Below are 23046 nucleotides of genomic sequence, written 5' to 3'. Positions count from 1 at the left end.
AGGTTGGTGAGACCACAAGGAAAATCAGGCACAATGTTACACACTCTGTTTTCTGTGGCACCAAATCACAGAGATGCCAGACACGCAGGACTGTCACTCAAGCACAAATGTCAATATTAATCTCCCACTGTTTTATTTATTTTATTTTTTTTCAGGGAGACTTTAGAAACAAAATAAAAAAAAATGATTTTTTCAGGAAGAATTTAGAAACCAAATAAAAAAACAAAAAAAAGGCTTTCTATGGCCCACTGAGTGAGAGATGGCACACACAGGAGTCAGGAGTGGCACACAAGCCCAGAGGCCAATATTTTTCTCCCACTGATTGATGTAGTGATTTTTTCAGATAGATTTTGGAACCCAAATCAAGCAAAAAAATAAATAGGCTTTCTATGGCCCACAATTTGAGAGAGAGAGAGAGAGAGATGCCACACCCAGGAGTCAAGACTGGCACACAAGCAGAAAGGCCAATATTTTTCTCCCACTGATTGATGTAGTGATTTTTTCAGGTAGATTTTAGAACCCAAATCAAGCAAAAAAATAAATAGGCTTTCTATGGCCCACTGAGTGAGAGATGGCACACACAGGAGTCAGGAGTGGCACACAAGCCCAGAGGCCAATATTTATCTCCCACTGATTGATGTAGTGATTTTTTCAGGTAGATTTTAGAACCCAAATCAAGCAAAAAAATAAATAGGCTTTCTATGGCCCACTGAGTGAGAGATGGCACACACAGGAGTCAGGAGTGGCACACAAGCCCTGAGGCCAATATTTTTCTCCCACTGATTGATGTAGTGATTTTTTCAGGTAGATTTTAGAACCCAAATCAAGCAAAAAAATAAATAGGCTTTCTATGGCCCACTGAGTGAGAGATGGCACACACAGGAGTCAGGAGTGGCACACAAGCCCTGAGGCCAATATTTTTCTCCCACTGATTGATGTAGTGATTTTTTCAGGTAGATTTTAGAACCCAAATCAAGCAAAAAAATAAATAGGCTTTCTATGGCCCACTGAGTGAGAGATGGCACACACAGGAGTCAGGAGTGGCACACAAGCCCTGAGGCCAATATTTAACTCCCACTGATTGATGTAGTGATTTTTTCAGGTAGATTTTAGAACCCAAATCAAGCAAAAAAATAAATAGGCTTTCTATGGCCCACTGAGTGAGAGATGGCACACACAGGAGTCAGGAGTGGCACACAAGCCCTGAGGCCAATATTTTTCTCCCACTGATTGATGTAGTGATTTTTTCAGGTAGATTTTAGAACCCAAATCAAGCAAAAAAATAAATAGGCTTTCTATGGCCCACTGAGTGAGAGATGGCACACACAGGGATGGCACTGTAGCAGAAATGCCAATCTTAATCTCCCACAAAAAAACAAAAAAAAAACAGGAACTGTCCTTCAATTACTATCTCCCTGCAGTAATCTCAGCCAGGTATGGCAGGCAGCAATAAGGAGTGGACTGATGCACAAATTAAATAAAAAGTGTGGACAAACAAACAAGATAGCTGTGCAGAACAACAGGATTTGTGCTTTGAAAAAAGCAGTTGGTTTGCACAGCGGCGTACACACAGCAATGCAGCTATCAGGGAGCCTTCTAGGGCAGCCCAATGAGCTACAGCGCTGAGAAAAAAAAAAAAAATGTAGCTTCCACTGTCCCTGCACACCGAAGGTGGTGTTGGACAGTGGAAATCGCTACAGCACAAGCGGTTTGGTGGTTAATGGACCCTGCCTAACACTATCCCTGCTTCTGACGAAGCGGCAGCAACCTCTCCCTAAGCTCAGATCAGCAGCAGTAAGATGGCGGTCGGCGGGAACGCCCCTTTATAGCCCCTGTGACGCCGCAGACAGCAAGCCAATCACTGCAATGCCCTTCTCTAAGATGGTGGGGACCAGGACCTATGTCATCATGCTGCCCACACTCTGCGTTCACCTTCATTGGCTGAGAAATGGCGCTTTTCGCCTAATTGAAACGCGACTTTGGCGCGAAAGTCGCGTACCACATGGCCGACCACGCACAGGGGTCGGATCGGGTTTCATGAAACCCGACTTTGCCAAAAGTCGGCGACTTTTGAAAATGAACGACCCGTTTCGCTCAACCCTAGTCGTGGCAATGGTTGTGGGCGTTTTGCCACGACAAATCAGCGACTTGGATTTCCATAACAGACAGAGGCCGCGACCAATGAATATCCGTGACAGACAGACAGACAGAAAGACAGACAGACGGAGGGAAGTGACCCTTAGACAATTATATAGTAGATTAAATAACTGTACAAATTCTGAGACAGAGCAATGGCAGCTAATCCATTGGATTAAGTCGTTCTTCTCCCTGAGACACGGCCATCTGTTCACCATAGTGCAGAACAGAGCGGCTAAATGTGCTGCGCAGACTGGTCGGCATTGCATTACTGGTAATTACAGTGCCCTGCAAACACAGCTCTTTGCAGTTTTCCATTTCATACCTGGAAACACTGCCGCTGCTCCATAAACTAGGTCAAATATATTGAACTGGATCAACTACAAGCTGAAGGAAAATTTCTGTTATGCCAGTGACCTGGATAGGCCGGTGCTTACCGGCGGCATTAGGAAACTGGCAGCGCTTGGCATCAGCAGAGGATTATAACATAGCAGAAAATATTGTGAATGTTTGTAAGTGCCAGATATCCTCGCACAACCTTTTTATGGTGTCAGGGCTATTATTATTATTGTTTTATTGCATTTCACTGTTGAGACATGATTACCATCACCTTTCCCATAGAAATCTGTGCATCGTGTCTTAGTAGCGCCATAGACCTGGTGCATACTGCTGTATTACGACTTTTACGGGATCCGGATGTGCCTCTGTATGACCCCAGTTTCATATAAAGGAATATTGAACGCACAGCCTCCATGATTTAAGCGGCACTTGCCCTCATTTAGAGTTTAATAAATCCCTAAAATTATACTTAAAGGGAACCTCTAAGTAACTATTCACGTCTCATGTATAGTCACCCTACCTGGTTGGCTCCGTTGGCCTCCAGCTGCTTCCTCCGCTCAGAATGGCGGTCCATACCTTCTGCTTCCTAAATGGGCACATTGGCAACTGTAAGTCTAAACCGAAGCCACTCATCCCAGTACTGTGGGATAGGATAGGCAGAGGAGGCGTGGTTTAGACTTCCCATGGCACCATGGTGGCCATCTTGGAAGCAGGAGGAAAGGAATGCCGATCTGGGGAGATCAGGCAGAGGGAGTCAAACAGAGGAATACTAGGAAGGGCGACTATACATGAGAAACGTATAATCACTTTTCAGTCCCAGGGTAGAGTGTCCCTTTAAATGTTGCAAGTGCAAAAAAATTTGACAGCTGTTGCTTAAAGGGGATGGTGCATAATAGACAAAGCCTTTCAGAACAGAACACAGGTGCTTATTTTGCCACGGTAGGCTGTGCCCAGCCAGGTATTTCCCCTGTAGTGGAAATGTTTATAGCGGCCTTGAAGAGCAATAATCACACAAAATAAAAGGACATATAGAAAGGGGTTATTATCATGAGACAACCCACCAATAAACATTCATGGAATATCCACCGGCCCTCCACCTCTGGGTACACAGTGGTTCTAGCCCTTTTGCACCTCTCTATTCAGTGCTTGATTTAATGCACTTAGTGTGAGGGGTCTCTTTAATGAGGATCTGTCACTGGTCAAAGTGGCCATTTTTTTGCTCATATTTTATTCCCACTGCTCCACTGAGTTGTTTGTTTTTGTTAAGTCCGCCATACAGTTCCAGAGATATGGGCCTTTTTATTTTGTGCTATTTTTTTCTGGTCTTTATAATAGGGTTAGAATATAGAGCAGGCTAAAGACACGCCCCAGAGGATCCTGTGAGCCACGCCCCCTTGTAAAGGCCATAAAAATTAGCATTTAATGAAAAGTTCTTATCTCTGAAACCGTATGGTGGAAAAAAAACTCAGGGGAAGCAGGAAAAAAAATCTATATATATAATTGTCTAAGGGTTTTTCCGTCTGTCTGTCTGTCTTTCTGTCTGTCTGTCCTGGAAATCCCGCGTCTCTGATTGGTCGAGGCCCCCAGGCCTCGACCAATCAGCGACGGGCACAGCGACGATGATGTCATAAAGGACGTAGAAATCCCACGTTTCTGATTCAGCGACGGGCACAGTATCGACGTAGATGTCATAATGGTTGCCATGGCGACGATGATGTCATAAATGTTGCCTCGACCAATCAGCGACGGGCACAGTCTGCCGCGAATTCTGGAATCATCATTGTCCATATACTACAGGGACATGCATTTTCTAGAATACCCGATGCGTTAGAATCGGGCCACAATCTAGTAAGAACATAAAATGGTTACTTTTGACCTGGTGACAGGTCCTCTTTAACAATCATGCCAATAACACTGGTCAACGCAATTTTTCTGGCAAAAGGTTTTAAAACATATTTTAAGTCAATTTTGGCTGCCTATTATGAATATGAACTCCGTTTTTGGCTATCACATCAGGATTTTGAGATATTTTCAATTTTTGATGAAAATTACTCCTAATGTTTTATGATAAAAACACATGATTTTCGGTGCTACATTTTATATATTTTTAATCAAGGAATAACAAAGATTACAAAGTCTATGTACAGCAAATCAAATATACTTACAGAATAAAACTACAAAATATAAAAACACATACCGTATATACTCGAGTATAAGCCGAGATTTTCAGCCCAAAATTTTGGGCTGAAAGTGCCCCTCTCGGCTTATACTCGAGTCACGGTAGCGGTGGGGTCGGCGGGTGAGGGGGAGAGGGCGCTGAGGCATACTTACCTAGTCCTGGCGGTCCTGACGCTCCCCCTGCCGTCCCACGGTCTTCGGTGCTGCAGCTCTTCCCCTCTTCAGCGGTCACGTGGGACCGCTCATTAGAGAAATGAATAGGCGGCTCCACCTCCCATAGGGGTGGAGCCGCCTATTCATTTCTCTAATCAGCGGTGCCAGTGACCGCTGATAGAGGAAGAGGCTGCAGCACCGAAGACAGCGTGACGGGCAGGGGCAGCGTCAGGACCGCCAGGACTAGGTAAGTATGTCATATTCACCTGTCCACGTTCCAGCCGCCGGGCGTCGCTCCATCTTCCCGGCGCCGCTCCGCTCTGACTGTTCAGGTCAGAGGGCGCGATGACGCATATAGTGTGCGCGGCGCCCTCTGCCTGATCAGTCAGTGCGCAGAGACGCCGGGACGAGACGCCGGGAGCTGCAAGCAAGAGAGGTGAGTATGGCTTTTTTTTTTTATTGCAGCAGCAGCAGCAATGGCAGAGCTTTCTACGGCACATCAATGGGGCAGTACTGAACGGCACACAGCACTCTATGGCAGCTATGGGGCAGTACTGAACGGCACACAGCACTATATAGCAGCTATGGGGCAGTACTGAACGGCACACAGCACTATATGGCAGCTATGGGGCAGTACTGAACGGCACACAGCACTATATGGCAGCTATGGGGCAGTACTGAACGGCACACAGCACTATATAGCAGCTATGGGGCAGTACTGAACGGCACACAGCACTATATGGCAGCTATGGGGCAGTACTGAACGGCACACAGCACTATATAGCAGCTATGGGGCAGTACTGAACGGCACACAGCACTATATGGCAGCTATGGGGCAGTACTGAACGGCACACAGCACTATATAGCAGCTATGGGGCAGTACTGAACGGCACACAGCACTATATGGCAGCTATGGGGCAGTACTGAACGGCACACAGCACTATATAGCAGCTATGGGGCAGTACTGAACGGCACATAGCACTATATGGCAGCTATGGGGCAGTACTGAACGGCACACAGCACTATATAGCAGCTATGGGGCAGTACTGAACGGCACACAGCACTATATGGCAGCTATGGGGCAGTACTGAACGGCACACAGCACTATATGGCAGCTATGGGGCAGTACTGAACGGCACACAGCACTATATAGCAGCTATGGGGCAGTACTGAACGGCACACAGCACTATATGGCAGCTATGGGGCAGTACTGAACGGCACACAGCACTATATAGCAGCTATGGGGCAGTACTGAACGGCACACAGCACTATATGGCAGCTATGGGGCAGTACTGAACGGCACACAGCACTATATGGCAGCTATGGGGCAATACTGAACGGCGCAGAGCACTATATGGCAGAGCTTTCTATGGCACATCTATGGGGCAGTAATGAACAGTATGGAGCATTATATATGGCACAGCTTTATATGGAGCATCTTATGGGGCAATAATGAATGGTATGGAGCATCTATTTTTATTTTTGAAATTTACCAGTAGCTGCTGCATTTCCTACCCTAGGCTTATACTCGAGTCAATAAGTTTTCCCAGTTTTTTGTGGCAAAATTAGGGGGGTCGGCTTATACTCGGGTCGGCTTATACTCGAGTATATACGGTATATATGGCACACAGATGAATGACAAATGGCAGTTATTTGAACTTTCTTTTCTTGGCTGATCTGTGATGTACAGCTTCTGGGTTGTCTCTCATCAAGCTCCAGCAATAGTCGGCCATCATATGTGAGTCCCTTCGGCCTTGATACCGTTATTCCATTGTTTTAATGTCCTGATGAAAACGCTCCCCTTGTTCCTCGCTCACATCCCCAAGGTTCTCTGGAAAAAAAGTCCAAATGGCTGTGTAAATAGTGACTCTTGATACTCATTCTACATCCAAGATTTCACAGACTCATTAGAAGTTCTTCCACAATCTCTTCATAGTTTACTGTCTTCTTATTCCCTAGAAAATTCTGCACCACATTACAAAATACATTCCAAGCTCTTTCTTCTGTCTCATTCATTGATGTGATAAAATTTGGTCTCTCATAATTGTTCTTATTTGAGGTCCATCAAATATTCCAGCCTGTTTCTTCTCTTCACTAAGACCAGGAAGAGTTGAACATATATAGTGAAAGCATTCTCCACTGTGATTGAGAACTTTGAAGAACTGCTTCATCAATCCAAGTTTTATGTGTAAGGGAGGAAAGACAATGTCCTTCCTATCCACTAGAGCAGGGGTCCCCAACCTGTAGCTCGGGAGCCACGTGTGGCTCGCGGCCCCATTAATTGTGGCTCGCGGCTGTCTTTCAGCTTGGTGCATTAGCTCTAGTTCTAGCAAACAGGTATGAAGAGCACATCTGAATTTTGTGAGCAGCCCTGCACAGAAGAGCAGATCTGGATGCACATGAACTGGTCTTAGGGTTTTGAGATGATTTAAGTATGGTACGCTGGAGACAAGATGACACCACCTGTCAGAGGAGATGTTTGAAGCTGGATGTGACAGTGTCTTGGGAGTGCTTTATAGGAGAATAGTGAATGGGGGTATTGTAGGAACCCTTGGATCTTTGTATACTGCTTTGGGGTGATTGATTTTTGTGGAAAACCGTTGGTTACCATTATGCCTGTAATGGGGGCTTTGGTTGCCACTATTGTGAGGGGGGCGGGAGCTGAATGTGGCTCGTGACCCTCTCTCAAGGCTGGATGTGGCTCGCGACCTTCTCTCAGAGCTGACTGTGGCTCTCAAGCCCAGAAACGTTGGGGACCTCTGCACTAGAGGATCATGGATGACATTCTTATCGCCAGATACCAAACTCTGTCACTGAGGCCATTCAGTTTTCACCCAATGCTCTGCTGTAGCTCTACTGTCCCAGTAGCACAGAAAACAAGGGTGTTATCATAACAAATGGGAATTATGCATGTTCAAAGAAATAGATATTCTCACATTTATTGGGAGACTAAATGAAAACTAAATTTACCTTAGTGAACAGTATAAACCGGCACTTTTCATACACTACTTATATTTATCATGGAATTCATGAAAATGGGCTATATACCTATAGCGCTAAAACGTGATGTGATAGAGAAATTATAAGATCAGATTTGAATTCAGCACCCTCAAATTAGTCTAAAACTGTTCTTAAAGTCCATGCCAAAAATGTTTATTTTTTTTTTTGTAGACCAGTGTAATTAGTAAGTATATAGACCACCATCTTAAGGAATACTGCTTTGTAACTTAAAGGGGAATGAAAACTTTCTGAAAAGTGCAGAGCAAGATGGGACCTCATTTACAAATCCAAGTCCCACTGGGTACTGCAAAATGAGGCAAAAACCGGCAAAAAAAAAACCTACCAAACTTTGTGCAGTCTCGGAGGAAAGCAAAGCTGTCAGCAGTAAATAAGAATCTTCAGCGGCAACTTATGCAGATATCCTACTATATAATTGTCTAAGGGTCACTTCCGTCTGTCTTTCTGTCACGGATATTCATTGATCGCGGCCTCTGTCTGTCATGGAATCCAAGTCGCTGATTGGTCGTGGCAAAACGCCCACGACCATTGCCACGACCAATCAGCGACGGCCACAGTCCGGCGGCAATATGGCCGCTCTTTCCTCCTCGCAGTCAATGCCCGCTCCATACTCCCCTCCAGTCATCCCTCACCACAGGGTTAATGCCAGCGTTACCGGAGCGTGGTGTAACGCACTCCGGTTACGCAGCTATTAACCCTCTGTGACCAAGTTTTCACTATTGGTGCTGCGTATGCTAATGTTACAAATAATAATATGCAAATTGCCTCTTCTGAGAAAAAGAGGACTTAACTCTATAGCGCCACCTGTTGGAAGTAGCGATCCTACAAGTCACAATTAACTCTTTAACGAGTCATGCAATATGACTTAGGATTAAAGCCAAATCAGTATCTCAATTCGCAGACACGGTGTTTCGGGCTGTTGACCCTCGTCAGTGCGAAGCATGAGAACTAATTTGGCTAATAAAAAAAAAACGTTATTCTCACTCTCCGACATCACGTCCTGTCCGCCAGCAGGTTCCGGTGTTAAGGATGCTATGGGAGAAGGACCTGCCATGACGTCACGGTCATGTGACCGCGACGTCATCACAGGTCCTGCGTGCCTGCGCGAGAAGGACCTGCCATGACATCACGGTCATGTGACCGTGACATCATCACAGGTCCTGCGCGAGAAGGACCTGCCATGACATCACGGTCATGTGACCGCGACTTCATCACAGGTCCTGCGCTCATAGTCATTCCAACCCTGGCACCGGAAGCTGCCGCGTGCACCGTACACAGGAGCCAGGACTAAGGTGAGTATATGTTTATTTTTTATTTTATGTCACTGGCCAATATACTACATTACTGGGCAATATACTACGTGGCTAACCAATATACTACATACTACGTGGCTGTGCAATATACTATGTTGCTGGGCAATATACTACGTGGCTGGGCAATATACTACGTGGCTGGGCAATATGCTACGTGGCTGGGCAATATGCTACGTCACTGGGCAATATGCTACGTGGCGGGGCAATATACTACGTGGCTGGGCAATATACTACGTGGCTGGGCAATATACTACGTGGCTGGGCAATATACTACGTGGCTGGGCAATATGCTACGTGGCTGGGCAATATGCTACGTGGCTGGGCAATATGCTACGTCACTGGGCAATATGCTACGTGGCGGGGCAATATACTACGTGGCTGGGCAATATACTACGTGGTTGGGCAATATACTACGTGGCTGGGCAATAAACTACGTGGACATGCATATTCTAGAATACCCGATGCGTTAGAATTGGGCCACCATCTAGTTTCTTATAATAGGTCTATTTCAACGAGTGAAACAATCACAGATGAACGAGAATAATCAGAAAAATTGTGCACGTACAAACAAAATATAATCACTAGCAATAACTCCACGTAAAAGTCATAACTTGTCAATAAACACAGACCGTGGCCCCGAGTCCTATAGGCCATATGGTTACACCCCCAATAGAGGAGGTGAGGCTTCTACTGTCTAATGGAGCAGGGAAGGACTAAAAGTTAGTTTATAAAGGCAGATTTCTGCCCATGAGTGGCAACTGATTATGGCACATTTTGCACTTGGCACTGGAAACTGTAATCATTAATGCAATTATTGGATTGTCCATGACTTCCATATTGCCCACACTATATACACTGTTTAAGGCTATGTTCATACGTCGCCCTTTTTCTATTTTTTTTCCTTTTTTATGCAAAATTTCACTTGCATTTTACAGTACCAGCAAAGTAATCAGAAATCTCATGCACACAGCTTGGTTTTTTTTCCCTCAGCAGTTTGTGCACTACCTTGGGTTTTGCAAATTAGAGCATGTCACTTCTTTCAGCATTTTTCATTGAAAGCAATGAATGGGTGGTGCAAAAAAAAGCTAAAAAATGCAGGTATCAGGGTTTTTTTTTGTTTTTTTATACCAAAACCTGATGAAGTAGAATCAGATTTTTTTTTTTTGCACTAAACTTGATCAGCATGCACAAGAGACAAATGCATTAAAAACGCACCAAAAAAACATATAAAAAACAACAAAAAAATTTTCTTACTGCCAAGAGAGCAGGTTTTGTCTGCAGGGAAAAAAAATGCATCAAAAACGCAACACGTGAACATAGCCTAAAATTGGGATGTGCTCCCAACAACCACTGACTGCTGCCATGTTTACGACTGTCAGCGATCAGTATCGAGTTTGGCACATTTGGCTATAAAATAATTTATGTGCAAAGACTTGATTGATAACTTAGTTTTATGGACAAATCTTAAAGATTCCTCCAGATTAATGCTCCTGAAATATCACTCTGCCATGTCGCCCTTAATAATTGCAGTTCTTATAATGACAATTTATTTTGCGATTCATGCAAAACATACGTAAAAACATAGAAACATACAGATACACTTAAATGCAAAAGTAAAAAAAAACAACAAACAATTACCTGTGCTCTGATATGGGAGTGGGTATTCCAAGAGGGATTTTAACATTTCTGGAATATCCAAAAATCCTTGGATGATTTCACTTTTGGACATTGTTGCCAGATAGCAGCAGCAGTAATGGCTTGTGAACGCTCTATGTCATTTGCCAGGGATTTCCAGGATAACAATCTGAAGGGAGGAGAGAGCCCTTGGCTATTCCAGTCAATGATTCTCCAATAGCTGTGACTGGGCGGGGAGGTGCGAGGCACTGACTCAAGAGCAAAAGAGGAGGCAGAAAGTGATCAGTTACCTAATCCGAGTGAGGCCACATTCACACGGTCAGTATTTGGTGAGTTTATTTTACCTCAGTATTTGTAAGCCAAAACCAGGAGTGGGTGATAAATACAGGAGTGGTGATGTGTTTCTATTATACTTTTCCTCTGATTGTTCCCCTCCTGGTTTTGGCTACCAATTCTGAGGTAAAAAAATAACCAAATACTGAGCGTGTGAACGTGGCCTTAATGCCATCTGATTCCTTTGTGACTCTTAGGCCACGTTGAGTATTTGGTCAGTATTTTACCTCAGTAATTGTAAGTCAAAACTAGGAGTGTCTGAAAATTACAGAATTGGTGATGTGTTTCTATTATACTTTTCCTCTGATTTTCCTCCTGGTTTTGGCTAACAAATACTGAGGTAAAATACTGACCAAATACTGATGGTGTGGATGGGGCCTAAGGAGGCTTAGTGTGCAGAAGGGAGCCGTGTGAGCGCAGAAGGTACCCGTTGCAAGTGCAGATGAGCCCCACGGGCTAGGGGTCACTTGGTACCAGGCCCTGCGATTCACATGGGGATGTCACGGTGGCTGAGACCCGGTCCGTGGCCCTGGGTGCCCATGTAAAAGGGAAAGGTCTTTTAAAGGGATAAAGTTTATGTTTGTGATAAAAGCCTCGGGCTCCCGGTACCCGGATTCTTGCTCTGATACTCTTCACAGGCCTGCTCATGGCCTCCAGGAGCTCTCTTTCCTCTGTGCTCCACTCCTGTCTGTCTTCGCACACAGACTCCTGCTACAAACCAAGCTCTCTCCGCCTCCAAACCAGGATCTTTATTGAGGGAAGCTGCCCTAAAACAGGGCTTGGAGCTCCCCCTCCTGGCCTGGAAGTGGAAGGTGTTGTGTGTGTGTGTAAACCTACCAAAGGAAATCTCACTTGTCTCCAGACATAGCACTATCCTCCCCGTGAGGAAGACAGCACTACTGTTGCACCCGAACTCCTGGGGTGTCACATTCCCTCCCCCCCCCCTCCCGTTAAATCCAGTACTCCCGGACTGGGAAAAGAGAATATCAAAATACAAGTTAAATAATGCAAACAATTTTGACGAACATTTGAACAATAATAAACTTTGGTTTCCCTTTATGGGAGGTAAGGACACTTAAACGTCGCAAAAACAAGTCTATAAAAGTTCATCTGGTATTATCTTTGGTCAGATGATACAAACAAAGGCTCTACCCATGCCGCAAATGGGCAGAACCAGTGTGCACCATGAGGGTGCCAAACTATTTACAATGAAAGTTTTTGGGTAAGCATTGTCCATTACCTCAATGTCCGTTTTAAACCTGTAATGATTATAAACAAGCGATTCAAACAGATAACAGCAATTATTGACATTCCTAGTCCTTGTAATGAGTTGGGATTTGACTCTTGGTGCTACGTGTCGACCTACGCAGTACAGGGGTTGCTAGCGACCTGACAGGATTCACTGTTCTCGCTACCACTGGTCTAGTGCACTGTCTTATGGCTACACTTCTGGTGAGTCTACGTAGCACTGGTATACTGGAACTTCTGGGTCTACTTCCACTTACTGTAGGCATGGCAGATTCACTACTAGCAGAGGGTGGATTTTCTGGTTCCACTGCTGGGGTGACACTGGCTGCTTGAACCTGTTGGTGCGGAGTCTCATCAGGTTCTGGATGGTTCTGAGTTGCTTCTTCTTGTGTTTCCGGCTGGGAAAATGTTAAGACAGGTATCACTATGGCCTGATGTACTTGAGTCCAAGACTGGGGAAAATGTTGTGAATTCTGTGGCTGAATTCACTCCTGTGGTCACAAGTGGTACTGCAGCTTCTGAGCTTCCTCTCTCAGGTGTTCTGGTGAGCTCGTTGGCTGCTTGTTATTTAACTCCACCTGATTCTGTCTTCCTTGCTCCTTGTCAATGTTCCAGTGTTGGATCTGAGCTTCTGGATCTTTCCTGTGGCCTGCTGCTCTGCTTAGATAAGTGCTTTTTGCTTTTGTTGCTACTTTTTCTGTCCAGCTTGTTATTTCGTTTTGCTGGAAGCTCTGAGACGCAAAGGGTGTACCGCCGTGCCGTTAGTTCGGCACAGTGGGTCTTTTTGCCCCCTTTGCGTGGTTTTTTGCTTTAGGGTTTTTTGTAGACTGCAAAGTTCTCTTTGCTATCCTCGCTCTATCTAGAATATCGGGCCTCACTTTGCTGAATCTATTTCATCCCTACGTTTGTCTTTTCATCTTGCTAACAGTCATTATATGTGGGGGGCTGCCTTTTCCTTTGGGGTATTTCTCTGAGGCAAGTCAGGCTTGTTTTTCTATCTTCAGGCTAGTCAGCTCCTCAGGCTGTGCCGAGTTGCATAGGTAGTGTCAGGCGCAATCCACAGCTGCCTTTAGTTGTGTTTAGGTTAGGTTCAGGTATTGCGGTCTACAGAGATTCCACGTCTCAGAGCTCGTTCTATTGTTTTTGGGTTATTGTCAGATCACTGTATGTGCTCTGATTGCTGGCACACTGTGTCACTGGATTGCCTACATAACAGTACAAGGAGCCTGCCTAATGATTCTCAATAGAGGGAAAAAAGAAGTTCTGACATCATTTTTTTTTCTCAGCTCTGTGTTCAGTCTTTTTTTTCCCCTAGACATTTGGGTGTTTCAGGACACAGGTGTGGACATGGATATTCAGGGTCTGTGCTCTTCAATGGATAATCTCGTTACACATGTACAAAGGATTCAAGATACTATTGATCAGAAATCTATGTTAGAACAAAGAATTCCTATTCCTGATTTGTTTTTTGGTGATAGAACTAAGTTTCTTAATTTCAAAAATAATTGTAAGCTATTTCTGGCCTTGAAACCTCATTCTTCTGGTAATCCTATTCAACAGGTTTTGATTATTATTTCTTTTTTGCGCGGCGACCCTCAGGACTGGGCATTTTCTCTTGCGCCAGGAGACCCTGCATTGAGTAATGTCAATGCGTTTTTCCTGGCGCTCGGATTACTTTACGATGAGCCTAATTCAGTGGATCAGGCTGAGAAAAATTTGCTGGCTTTGTGCCAGGGTCAGGATGATATAGAAGTATATTGTCAGAAATTTAGGAAGTGGTCAGTACTCACTCTGTGGAATGAATCTGCGCTGGCAGCTTTGTTCAGAAAGGGTCTCTCTGAGGCTCTTAAGGATGTTATGGTGGGTTTTCCTATGCCTGCTGGTTTGAATGAGTCTATGTCTTTGGCCATTCAGATCGGTCGACGCTTGCGCGAGCGTAAATCTGTGCACCATTTGGCGGTATTGTCTAAGATTAAACCTGAGCCTATGCAGTGCGATAGGACTATGACCAGAGTTGAACGGCAAGAACACAGACGTCTGAATGGTCTGTGTTTCTACTGTGTTGATTCCACTCATGCTATTTCTGATTGTCCTAAGCGCACTAAGCGGTTCGATAGGTCTGCCGTCATTGGTACTGTACAATCCAAATTCCTTCTGTCCATTACCTTGATATGCTCTTTGTCATCGTATTCTGTCATGGCGTTTGTGGATTCAGGCGCTGCCCTGAATCTGATGGATTTGGATTATGCTAAACGTTGTGGGTTTTTCTTGGAGCCTTTGCGGTGTCCTATTCCGTTGAGGGGAATTGATGTTACACCTTTGGCCAAGAATAAACCTCAGTACTGGACCAAGCTGACCATGTGCATGGCTCCTGCACATCAGGAAGTTATTCGCTTTCTGGTGCTACATAATCTGCATGATGTGGTCGTGTTGGGGTTGCCATGGCTGCAAACCCATAATCCAGTATTGGATTGGAACTCTATGTCGGTATCCAGCTGGGGTTGTCAGAGGGTACATGGTGATGTTCCATTTTTGTCTATTTCGTCATCCACTCCTTCTGAGGTCCCAGAGTTCTTGTCTGATTATCAGGATGTATTTGAAGAGCCCAAGTCCGATGCCCTACCTCCGCATAGGGATTGTGATTGTGCTATCAATTTGATTCCTGGTAGTAAATTCCCTAAAGGTCGATTATTTAATTTATCCGTGCCTGAACACGCCGCTATGCGCAGTTATGTGAAGGAATCCCTGGAGAAGGGACATATTCGCCCATCATCATCACCACTGGGAGCTGGGTTCTTTTTTGTAGCCAAGAAGGATGGTTCGCTGAGACCGTGTATTGATTACCGCCTTCTTAATAAGATCACTGTGAAATTTCAGTATCCCTTGCCATTGTTATCTGACTTGTTTGCTCGGATTAAGGGGGCTAGTTGGTTCACTAAGATAGATCTTCGTGGTGCGTATAATCTGGTGAGAATCAGGCAAGGAGATGAATGGAAAACTGCATTTAATACGCCCGAGGGTCATTTTGAGTATCTAGTGATGCCGTTCGGACTTGCCAATGCTCCATCTGTGTTTCAGTCTTTTATGCATGACATCTTCCGTGAGTATCTGGATAAATTCCTGATTGTTTACTTGGATGACATTTTGATCTTCTCAAATGATTGGGACTCTCATGTGAAGCAGGTCAGAATGGTTTTCCAGGTCCTGCGTGCTAATTCTTTGTTTGTGAAGGGATCAAAGTGTCTCTTCGGTGTGCAGAAAGTTTCATTTTTGGGGTTCATCTTTTCCCCTTCTACTATCGAGATGGATCCGGTTAAGGTCCAAGCCATCCAGGATTGGACTCAGCCGACATCTCTGAAAAGTCTGCAAAAATTCCTGGGCTTTGCTAATTTTTATCGTCGCTTCATCTGTAATTTTTCTAGCATTGCCAAACCATTGACCGATTTGACCAAGAAGGGTGCTGATTTGGTTAATTGGTCTTCTGCTGCTGTGGAAGCTTTTCAGGCGTTGAAGCATCGTTTTTGTTCTGCCCCTGTGTTGTGTCAACCAGATGTTTCTCTTCCGTTCCAGGTCGAGGTTGATGCTTCTGAGATTGGAGCAGGGGCGGTTTTGTCACAGAGAGGTTCTGGTTGCTCAGTGTTGAAACCATGTGCTTTCTTTTCCAGGAAGTTTTCGGCTGCTGAGCGTAATTATGATGTGGGCAACCGAGAGTTGCTGGCCATGAAGTGGGCATTCGAGGAATGGCGTCATTGGCTTGAAGGAGCTAAGCATCGTGTGGTGGTATTGACTGATCATAAGAACCTTACTTATCTTGAGTCTGCCAAGCGCTTGAATCCTAGACAGGCCCGTTGGTCGTTATTTTTTGCCCGCTTCGATTTTGTGATTTCGTACCTCTAAAAATGTGAAGGCGGATGCTCTGTCTAGGAGTTTTGTGCCCGACTCTCCGGGTTCATCTGAGCCGGCGAGTATCCTCAAGGAAGGAGTCATTGTTTCTGCCATCTCCCCTGATTTGCGGCGAGTGTTGCAAAAATTTCAGGCGAATAAACCTGATCGTTGTCCGGCGGAGAAACTGTTCGTCCCTGATAGGTGGACTAGTAAAGTTATCTCTGAACTTCATTGTTCGGTGTTGGCTGGTCATCCTGGAATCTTTGGTACCAGAGAGTTAGTGGCTAGATCCTTCTGGTGGCCATCTCTGTCACGGGATGTACGTACTTTTGTGCAGTCCTGTGGGATTTGTGCTAGGGCTAAGCCCTGCTGTTCACGTGCCAGTGGGTTGCTTTTGCCCTTGCCGGTCCCAAAGAGGCCTTGGACACATATTTCGATGGATTTCATTTCTGACCTTCCCGTTTCTCAAAAGATGTCAGTCATTTGGGTGGTCTGTGATCGCTTTTCTAAAATGGTCCATCTGGTACCCTTGGTTAAATTGCCTTCCTCCTCTGATTTGGTGCCTTTGTTCTTCCAGCATGTGGTTCGTTTGCATGGCATTCCTGAGAATATTGTTTCTGACAGAGGTTCCCAGTTTGTTTCAAGGTTTTGGCGAGCCTTTTGTGGTAGGATGGGCATTGACCTATCTTTTTCCTCGGCTTTCCATCCTCAGACTAATGGCCAGACCGAACGAACCAATCAGACCTTGGAAACATATCTGAGATGTTTTGTTTCTGCAGACCAGGATGATTGGGTGTCCTTTTTGCCGTTGGCTGAGTTCGCCCTCAATAATCGGGCCAGCTCGGCTACCTTGGTCTCTCCATTTTTCTGCAATTCTGGGTTTCATCCTCGTTTCTCTTCAGGACAGGTTGAGTCTTCGGACTGTCCTGGTGTGGATTCTGTGGTGGACAGGTTGCAGCAGATCTGGACTCAGGTAGTGGACAATTTGACCTTGTCCCAGGAGAAGGCTCAACTTTTCGCTAATCGCAGACGCCGTGTGGGTCCCCGACTTCGTGTTGGGGATCTGGTTTGGTTATCTTCTCGTCATATTCCTATGAAGGTTTCCTCTCCTAAATTTAAACCTAGTTTTATTGGTCCGTATAGGATTTCTGAGATTCTCAATCCTGTGTCTTTTCGTCTGACCCTCCCAGACTCCTTTTCCATACATAATGTATTCCATAGGTCGTTGTTGCGGAGATACGTGGCACCTATGGTTCCATCTGTTGAGCCTCCTGCCCCGGTTTTGGTGGAGGGGGAATTGGAGTATATTGTGGAGAAAATTTTGGATTCTCGTGTTTCTAGACGGAAACTCCAGTATCTGGTTAAATGGAAGGGTTATGCTCAGGAAGATAATTCCTGGGTTTTTGCCTCTGATGTCCATGCTCCAGATCTTGTTCGTGCCTTTCATGTGGCTCATCCTGGTCGGCCTGGGGGCTCTGGTGAGGGTTCGGTGACCCCTCCTCAAGGGGGGGGGGGGTACTGTTGTGAATTCTGTGGCTGAATTCACTCCTGTGGTCACAAGTGGTACTGCAGCTTCTGAGCTTCCTCTCTCAGGTGTTCTGGTGAGCTCGTTGGCTGCTTTGTTATTTAACTCCACCTGATTCTGTCTTCCTTGCTCCTTGTCAATGTTCCAGTGTTGGATCTGAGCTTCTGGATCTTTCCTGTGGCCTGCTGCTCTGCTTAGATAAGTGCTTTTTGCTTTTGTTGCTACTTTTTCTGTCCAGCTTGTCATTTCGTTTTGCTGGAAGCTCTGAGACGCAAAGGGTGTACCGCCGTGCCGTTAGTTCGGCACGGTGGGTCTTTTTGCCCCCTTTGCGTGGTTTTTTGCTTTAGGGTTTTTTGTAGACTGCAAAGTTCTCTTTGCTATCCTCGCTCTATCTAGAATATCGGGCCTCACTTTGCTGAATCTATTTCATCCCTACGTTTGTCTTTTCATCTTGCTAACAGTCATTATATGTGGGGGGCTGCCTTTTCCTTTGGGGTATTTCTCTGAGGCAAGTCAGGCTTGTTTTTCTATCTTCAGGCTAGTCAGCTCCTCAGGCTGTGCCGAGTTGCATAGGTAGTGTCAGGCGCAATCCACAGCTGCCTTTAGTTGTGTTTAGGTTAGGTTCAGGTATTGCGGTCTACAGAGATTCCACGTCTCAGAGCTCGTTCTATTGTTTTTGGGTTATTGTCAGATCACTGTATGTGCTCTGATTGCTGGCACACTGTGTCACTGGATTGACTACATAACAGGAAAATCTCCAAGAACAGTGCGAATTTTCTTTTCCTTTGTTTCCATAGGTGGAGATGTTCCTGGGTGTGTTTCTCTGTTCCTCAATTTATCAGGGCATATCTTGAGATGGTCTCTGGATACTGCCATCGAAGTTTCTCCTCCATCTTTACTGATAAGGCAGACTTTCGTGTTGTCGAAGTTTGAAGGTAGGATAGTATACGGTTCCGCTTCCCATTGGTCATCAAGTTTGTGTAATCTCCTTTTACGCTTGAGCACTTGTTCACCTGGTGACAAGGGACTTGCAGGAGCATGTTGGTTAAAGTCTCTTTCTTGCTTTTGTCTGGCTTGGGCTAAACTTCTCTCTATGCATTCTTGCACTTGGCGGTACTTTTCTTTTCTCTCAGTTTCCCAATCTGTATCTGGTGAGATATCTTCTGGGGTTAAGACTCACATGTCTAGATCGACACGTAGTTGACTGGACCTTCCCCTCATTAAGTTTGCTGGTGTACAGTTGGTGGAATTTACTAGTATATGGTTGTATAACTCTACCAAGTCTGGTAACTTTTCTGGCCATAAGTTCCTTTCGTGTGAAGGCAATGTCTTCAGGAGATCAATCACTATCTGATTCATTTTCTCACACATTCCATTTGTTTGTTGGTGAAAACGGAGTTGTTCTGATCTTTTTACATCCGTACAGGTGGCAGAATTCCTGGAATACCTCCGCTTCAAAGGCTGGACCTTGGTCAGGTACAACCACCAGGAATCTGAAGTAGTAATCCACAATAGTCAAAGCGTAGACATAGCCTCACTGGCTTGGGGTTAGCTTCACATGGTCTAAGGCCACCAATTCAAGTGGCTTTTTGGTGACTATGGGCTGTAGGGGAGCCCTTTGGCTGTCACGGTCCTTTCTGCGCAGACTACATGGGCCACACTCATGGCACCACTTTTCGATGGTTTTCCTCATGCCAGGTCAGTAGAATCTTCCACGTAACAGGATCTCCAATTTCTTCCATCCAAAGTGTCCTGCTTTGTCGTGGTGCGCTTCTAGAACCATGGGCGCATCTCGTCTTGGGACCACTATCTGCCAGACTAGCTCATGTGTGCGTGGATCAATGTTTCTTCTGCACAGTTTACCATCGTAGATGAATAGTTTGCCTTTCTCCTTCCAGAGTCGCTGTGTTTCTTGTGGATCATCTGGACCAGGGTGCAAGTCTGCCTGGGTCAGCAGTTCTTTCATCAGACGGATTGCGGGGTCGCTATCCTGCATTTCCACCCATCCATGGTGGGGCAATGGATTCAGCATGGTTCCGCGTTTGTTTTTCTGCCTGTTTCTCACATAATGAGAGTACTGAGTCGCTCCAGGGCTGTGGAACACTGGCAGCTCTACTTCTTCAAGTTCTTCTGGATCCTCTCCCATGTCTGGTAGGTTGGGCATTCTGGACAATGCATCTGCGTTGGCATTCTTGTGCCCTGCACGGTATTTGATGGTGAAGTCGTAATTGGATAACCGAGCCATCCATTGCTGCTGCAAAGCACCGAGTTTCGCAGTCTCTAAGTGGGTCAGCGGGTTGTTATCCGTGTAGACTGTAAATTTTGCAGAGGCTAGATAATAAATCTCTGTCACTGCCCAGACGATGGCGAGGAATTCCAGCTTAAAGGAGCTGTAATTTTCGGGGTTCCTTTCTGTGGGGCACAGCTTCCTGCTGGCATATGCAATTACTCTCTCTTTGCCTTTTTGTACTTGGGACAGTACTGCACCCAATCCCACGTTGCTGGCATCCGTGTACAGCACAAACGGTTGGTCGTATTCTGGGTAGGCCAGTACTTCTTCTCCCGTGAGAGCCAACTTCAATCGAGTGAAGGATCTCTCCAGCCCGTCGTTCCAATCAAATGGGGTATTCTTACCCTTGGTTTTCTTGGATTGGCCCACTAACAGGTCTTGCAGTGGTGCAGCTATCTTAGTGAAGTCTTTCACAAATCTTCGGTAATAGCCTACCAACCCGAGGAACTGTTGGACTTCATGGAGGTTATTGGGTTTTGGCCAGTTCTTGATGACGGTGACCTTGTCTGGATCTGGGGCCACTCCTTCTGAGCTCACCACATGGCCCAGGTATTGCTCTTTGGATTTCAACAGATGACATTTTGAGGGTTTTACCTTCAAGCCAAAGTTGGACAGGGCTTCAAACACCTCGGCCAGGTGCTTCAGATGATCCTCATACATCTTGGAGAAGACAATGACGTCGTCCAGGTACAAGACAGTTTCGAAGTTCTTGTGTCCGAGACAGCATTCCATCATCCTCTGAAACATTCCTGAGGCATTGCACAGTCCAAACGGCATGTAATTGAACTCGGAGAGATCCATCAGTGTTGTAAAGGCTGTCTTCTCCTTGTCCGCCTCTGCTACGGGAACCTGCCAGTACCCAATGGTGAGATCCAAGGTAGAGAAGTAGTTAGCAGATTTTAAAGCAGCTAAGGACTCTTCTATTCTGGGCAATGGGTCTGCATCCTTGTGTGTAATGCGGTTTATCTGCCTATAATCTACACACATCCTCATGGTGCCGTCTTTCTTTCTGACAAAGTTGTACTTGTTCTCACCCACAAAGCTCTCCACAGTGTGGCACCCCCATACATCTCCTCCCTCATTTCTGTCTATCGGCCTAACAGACCATTGCGCTCTGCAAATGACTTTCGACTAACCTGTGCACTAATCCGTACCTCCCACTCCTGACTCCAAGACTTCTCCCGTGCTGCGCCAATCCTCTGGCATGCTCTACGCCAAGATATTAGGACCATCCACAATTTGCATAGTTTTAGGCGCTCGATCAAAACACATTTGTTCTGAGCGGCCTACCACGTTCACTAATCAAAGTCATTTTATGTTTGTGTGTGTAGCCCATTCACTATCTCCATCTACCCCCCACCCCCTGAAGATGGCTGGACCATCATTGTAAATACATCATTGTAAATACACACCTGTGCTTTGTATCTCTCCCACCTCATTGTAGATTGTAAGCTCTCACGAGCAGGGTCGTCTTATTTCGCTTTAATTATTGTATTGTTAACGTTGTTACTTATGACTGTTGTGTTTGAAACTGTTAAACTGTAAAGCGCTGCGGAATATGTTGGTGCTATATAAATAAAGATTATTATTATTATTTCTGACGAGGACTAATGGAGCTGCCCAGGGGCCACAACTATCTCTGATTACCGCAGCCTCCTTCATCTCTCGCAACATACTTTTGGCACACTGATAATGAGATGGAGGTACAGGCCAGTACCTCTCCTTGATGGGTGGATCACTACACGTGGGGATGTCATGTTGTACCCCTTTTACCTGCCCGAAGTCTAGTGGGTGTTTACTGAAGACTTGTTCATACTCTTGAATCACCCTGTAAGCCCCTTGTTTCTGGTGTGCAGGTGTACAGTCAGTGCCCACGTGCAATTTTTGACGCCAATCTTCCATAAGACCTGCAGAGCCCTTATCCTCCGCCTGGGTCGACGGGACCAAGGGTTCTGCCTGTATCACATTATTATCAACAGTAAACAGTGTGGCAATTGTGGCATATCTGGTTAGGTGAACTTCTTTCTCTCCACAGTTGAGAACACGTTGTTAGGGTGGTCTGCAAGTCACACCCTCAGGGATATTGGATGGCTGCCAAATGCGTGAGTTCTCCAGAGAAATGACGGACAGAGACAGACGTGAATCTGTATCAAGCCATACCATTTAATGAAAGGTCACTCCCTGGTACTCTCCCTTTGCGGACTTCAACCACCCCTCTGTCAGGATCGTAGACCTACTATCAGAATACACAGGTTCTACTAGCGCCTGGTAGTCTTTACCTCTGATACCTATTGATGCCCGACACCATATCAATATTTCACTTCTGGGGGGTATTGCAATGGGGATTGGACCACTCACTGTGATTTTGCCAATTTCTCCACCAGACAGTTCTACCTGTTGTCTTTGTACCAGAACCCTGATTTCTTTCTGTAGGACTCTCTGTTCACTGGAACCAGCTGTTTCGGCCACCTGCTGTAACAAGACAATAACCTCGGACAGACAATTTTTAATAACATTAGTGCCATCAATGGTCATCATGGGGTTACATTCACGTCGATCAATATCAACAATCACAATCCCTTGGGACTTTAACTCTACCCGTCCCACTTTAAAGGGAACCTGTCACCTGAATTTGGCGGCTCTGTTAACGGTCCGATGGGCGGTGTTTTCTGTTCTTTCATGCACCCCTTCCTTTCCCGCTGGCCGCAATATTGTCTTGAATTTGATTAGGTTTCCTCCGTAATACACGCGTGCGCAATGCAATCTCGCCTTGGGCATGCGCAGTATGCTTTGCCCAACTGCGGGCAAAGCCGAAAAGCATTAGTGCGCATGCGCCGGCGCACTATGTCCCGGAACACAGCAAAATACTTCTGGGACATAGTGCGCTGGCACATGCGCACTAATGCTTTTCGGCTTTGCCCGCAGTTGGGCAAAGCATACTGCGCGTGCGCAAGGTGAGATTACATTGCGCAAGCGTGTATTACAGAGGAAAT

At 45.6% G+C, this 23046-nt stretch overlaps 1 protein-coding gene across 1 annotated transcript in view; it reads right to left on the bottom strand.

Moving 5' to 3' along the window:
- Window positions 1–10933, bottom strand: part of TEF (TEF transcription factor, PAR bZIP family member) — a 55131-nt gene extending 44198 nt beyond the window's left edge. Inside the window, exon 1 of the mRNA XM_069736937.1 lies at window positions 10776–10933. Within this exon, the coding sequence (XP_069593038.1) occupies window positions 10776–10866 (91 nt within the window). The 5' untranslated portion in view covers window positions 10867–10933. The remainder of the gene's footprint in view (window positions 1–10775) is intronic.
- Between the last annotated feature and the right edge of the window lie 12113 nt (window positions 10934–23046).

The sequence above is a fragment of the Ranitomeya imitator genome, chromosome 8 (assembly GCF_032444005.1).
Source record: "Ranitomeya imitator isolate aRanImi1 chromosome 8, aRanImi1.pri, whole genome shotgun sequence".
NCBI lineage: Eukaryota > Metazoa > Chordata > Amphibia > Anura > Dendrobatidae > Ranitomeya > Ranitomeya imitator.
The sequence above is the reverse complement of the archived record's forward strand: the minus strand, read 5'-3'. Positions and strand labels throughout refer to the sequence as shown.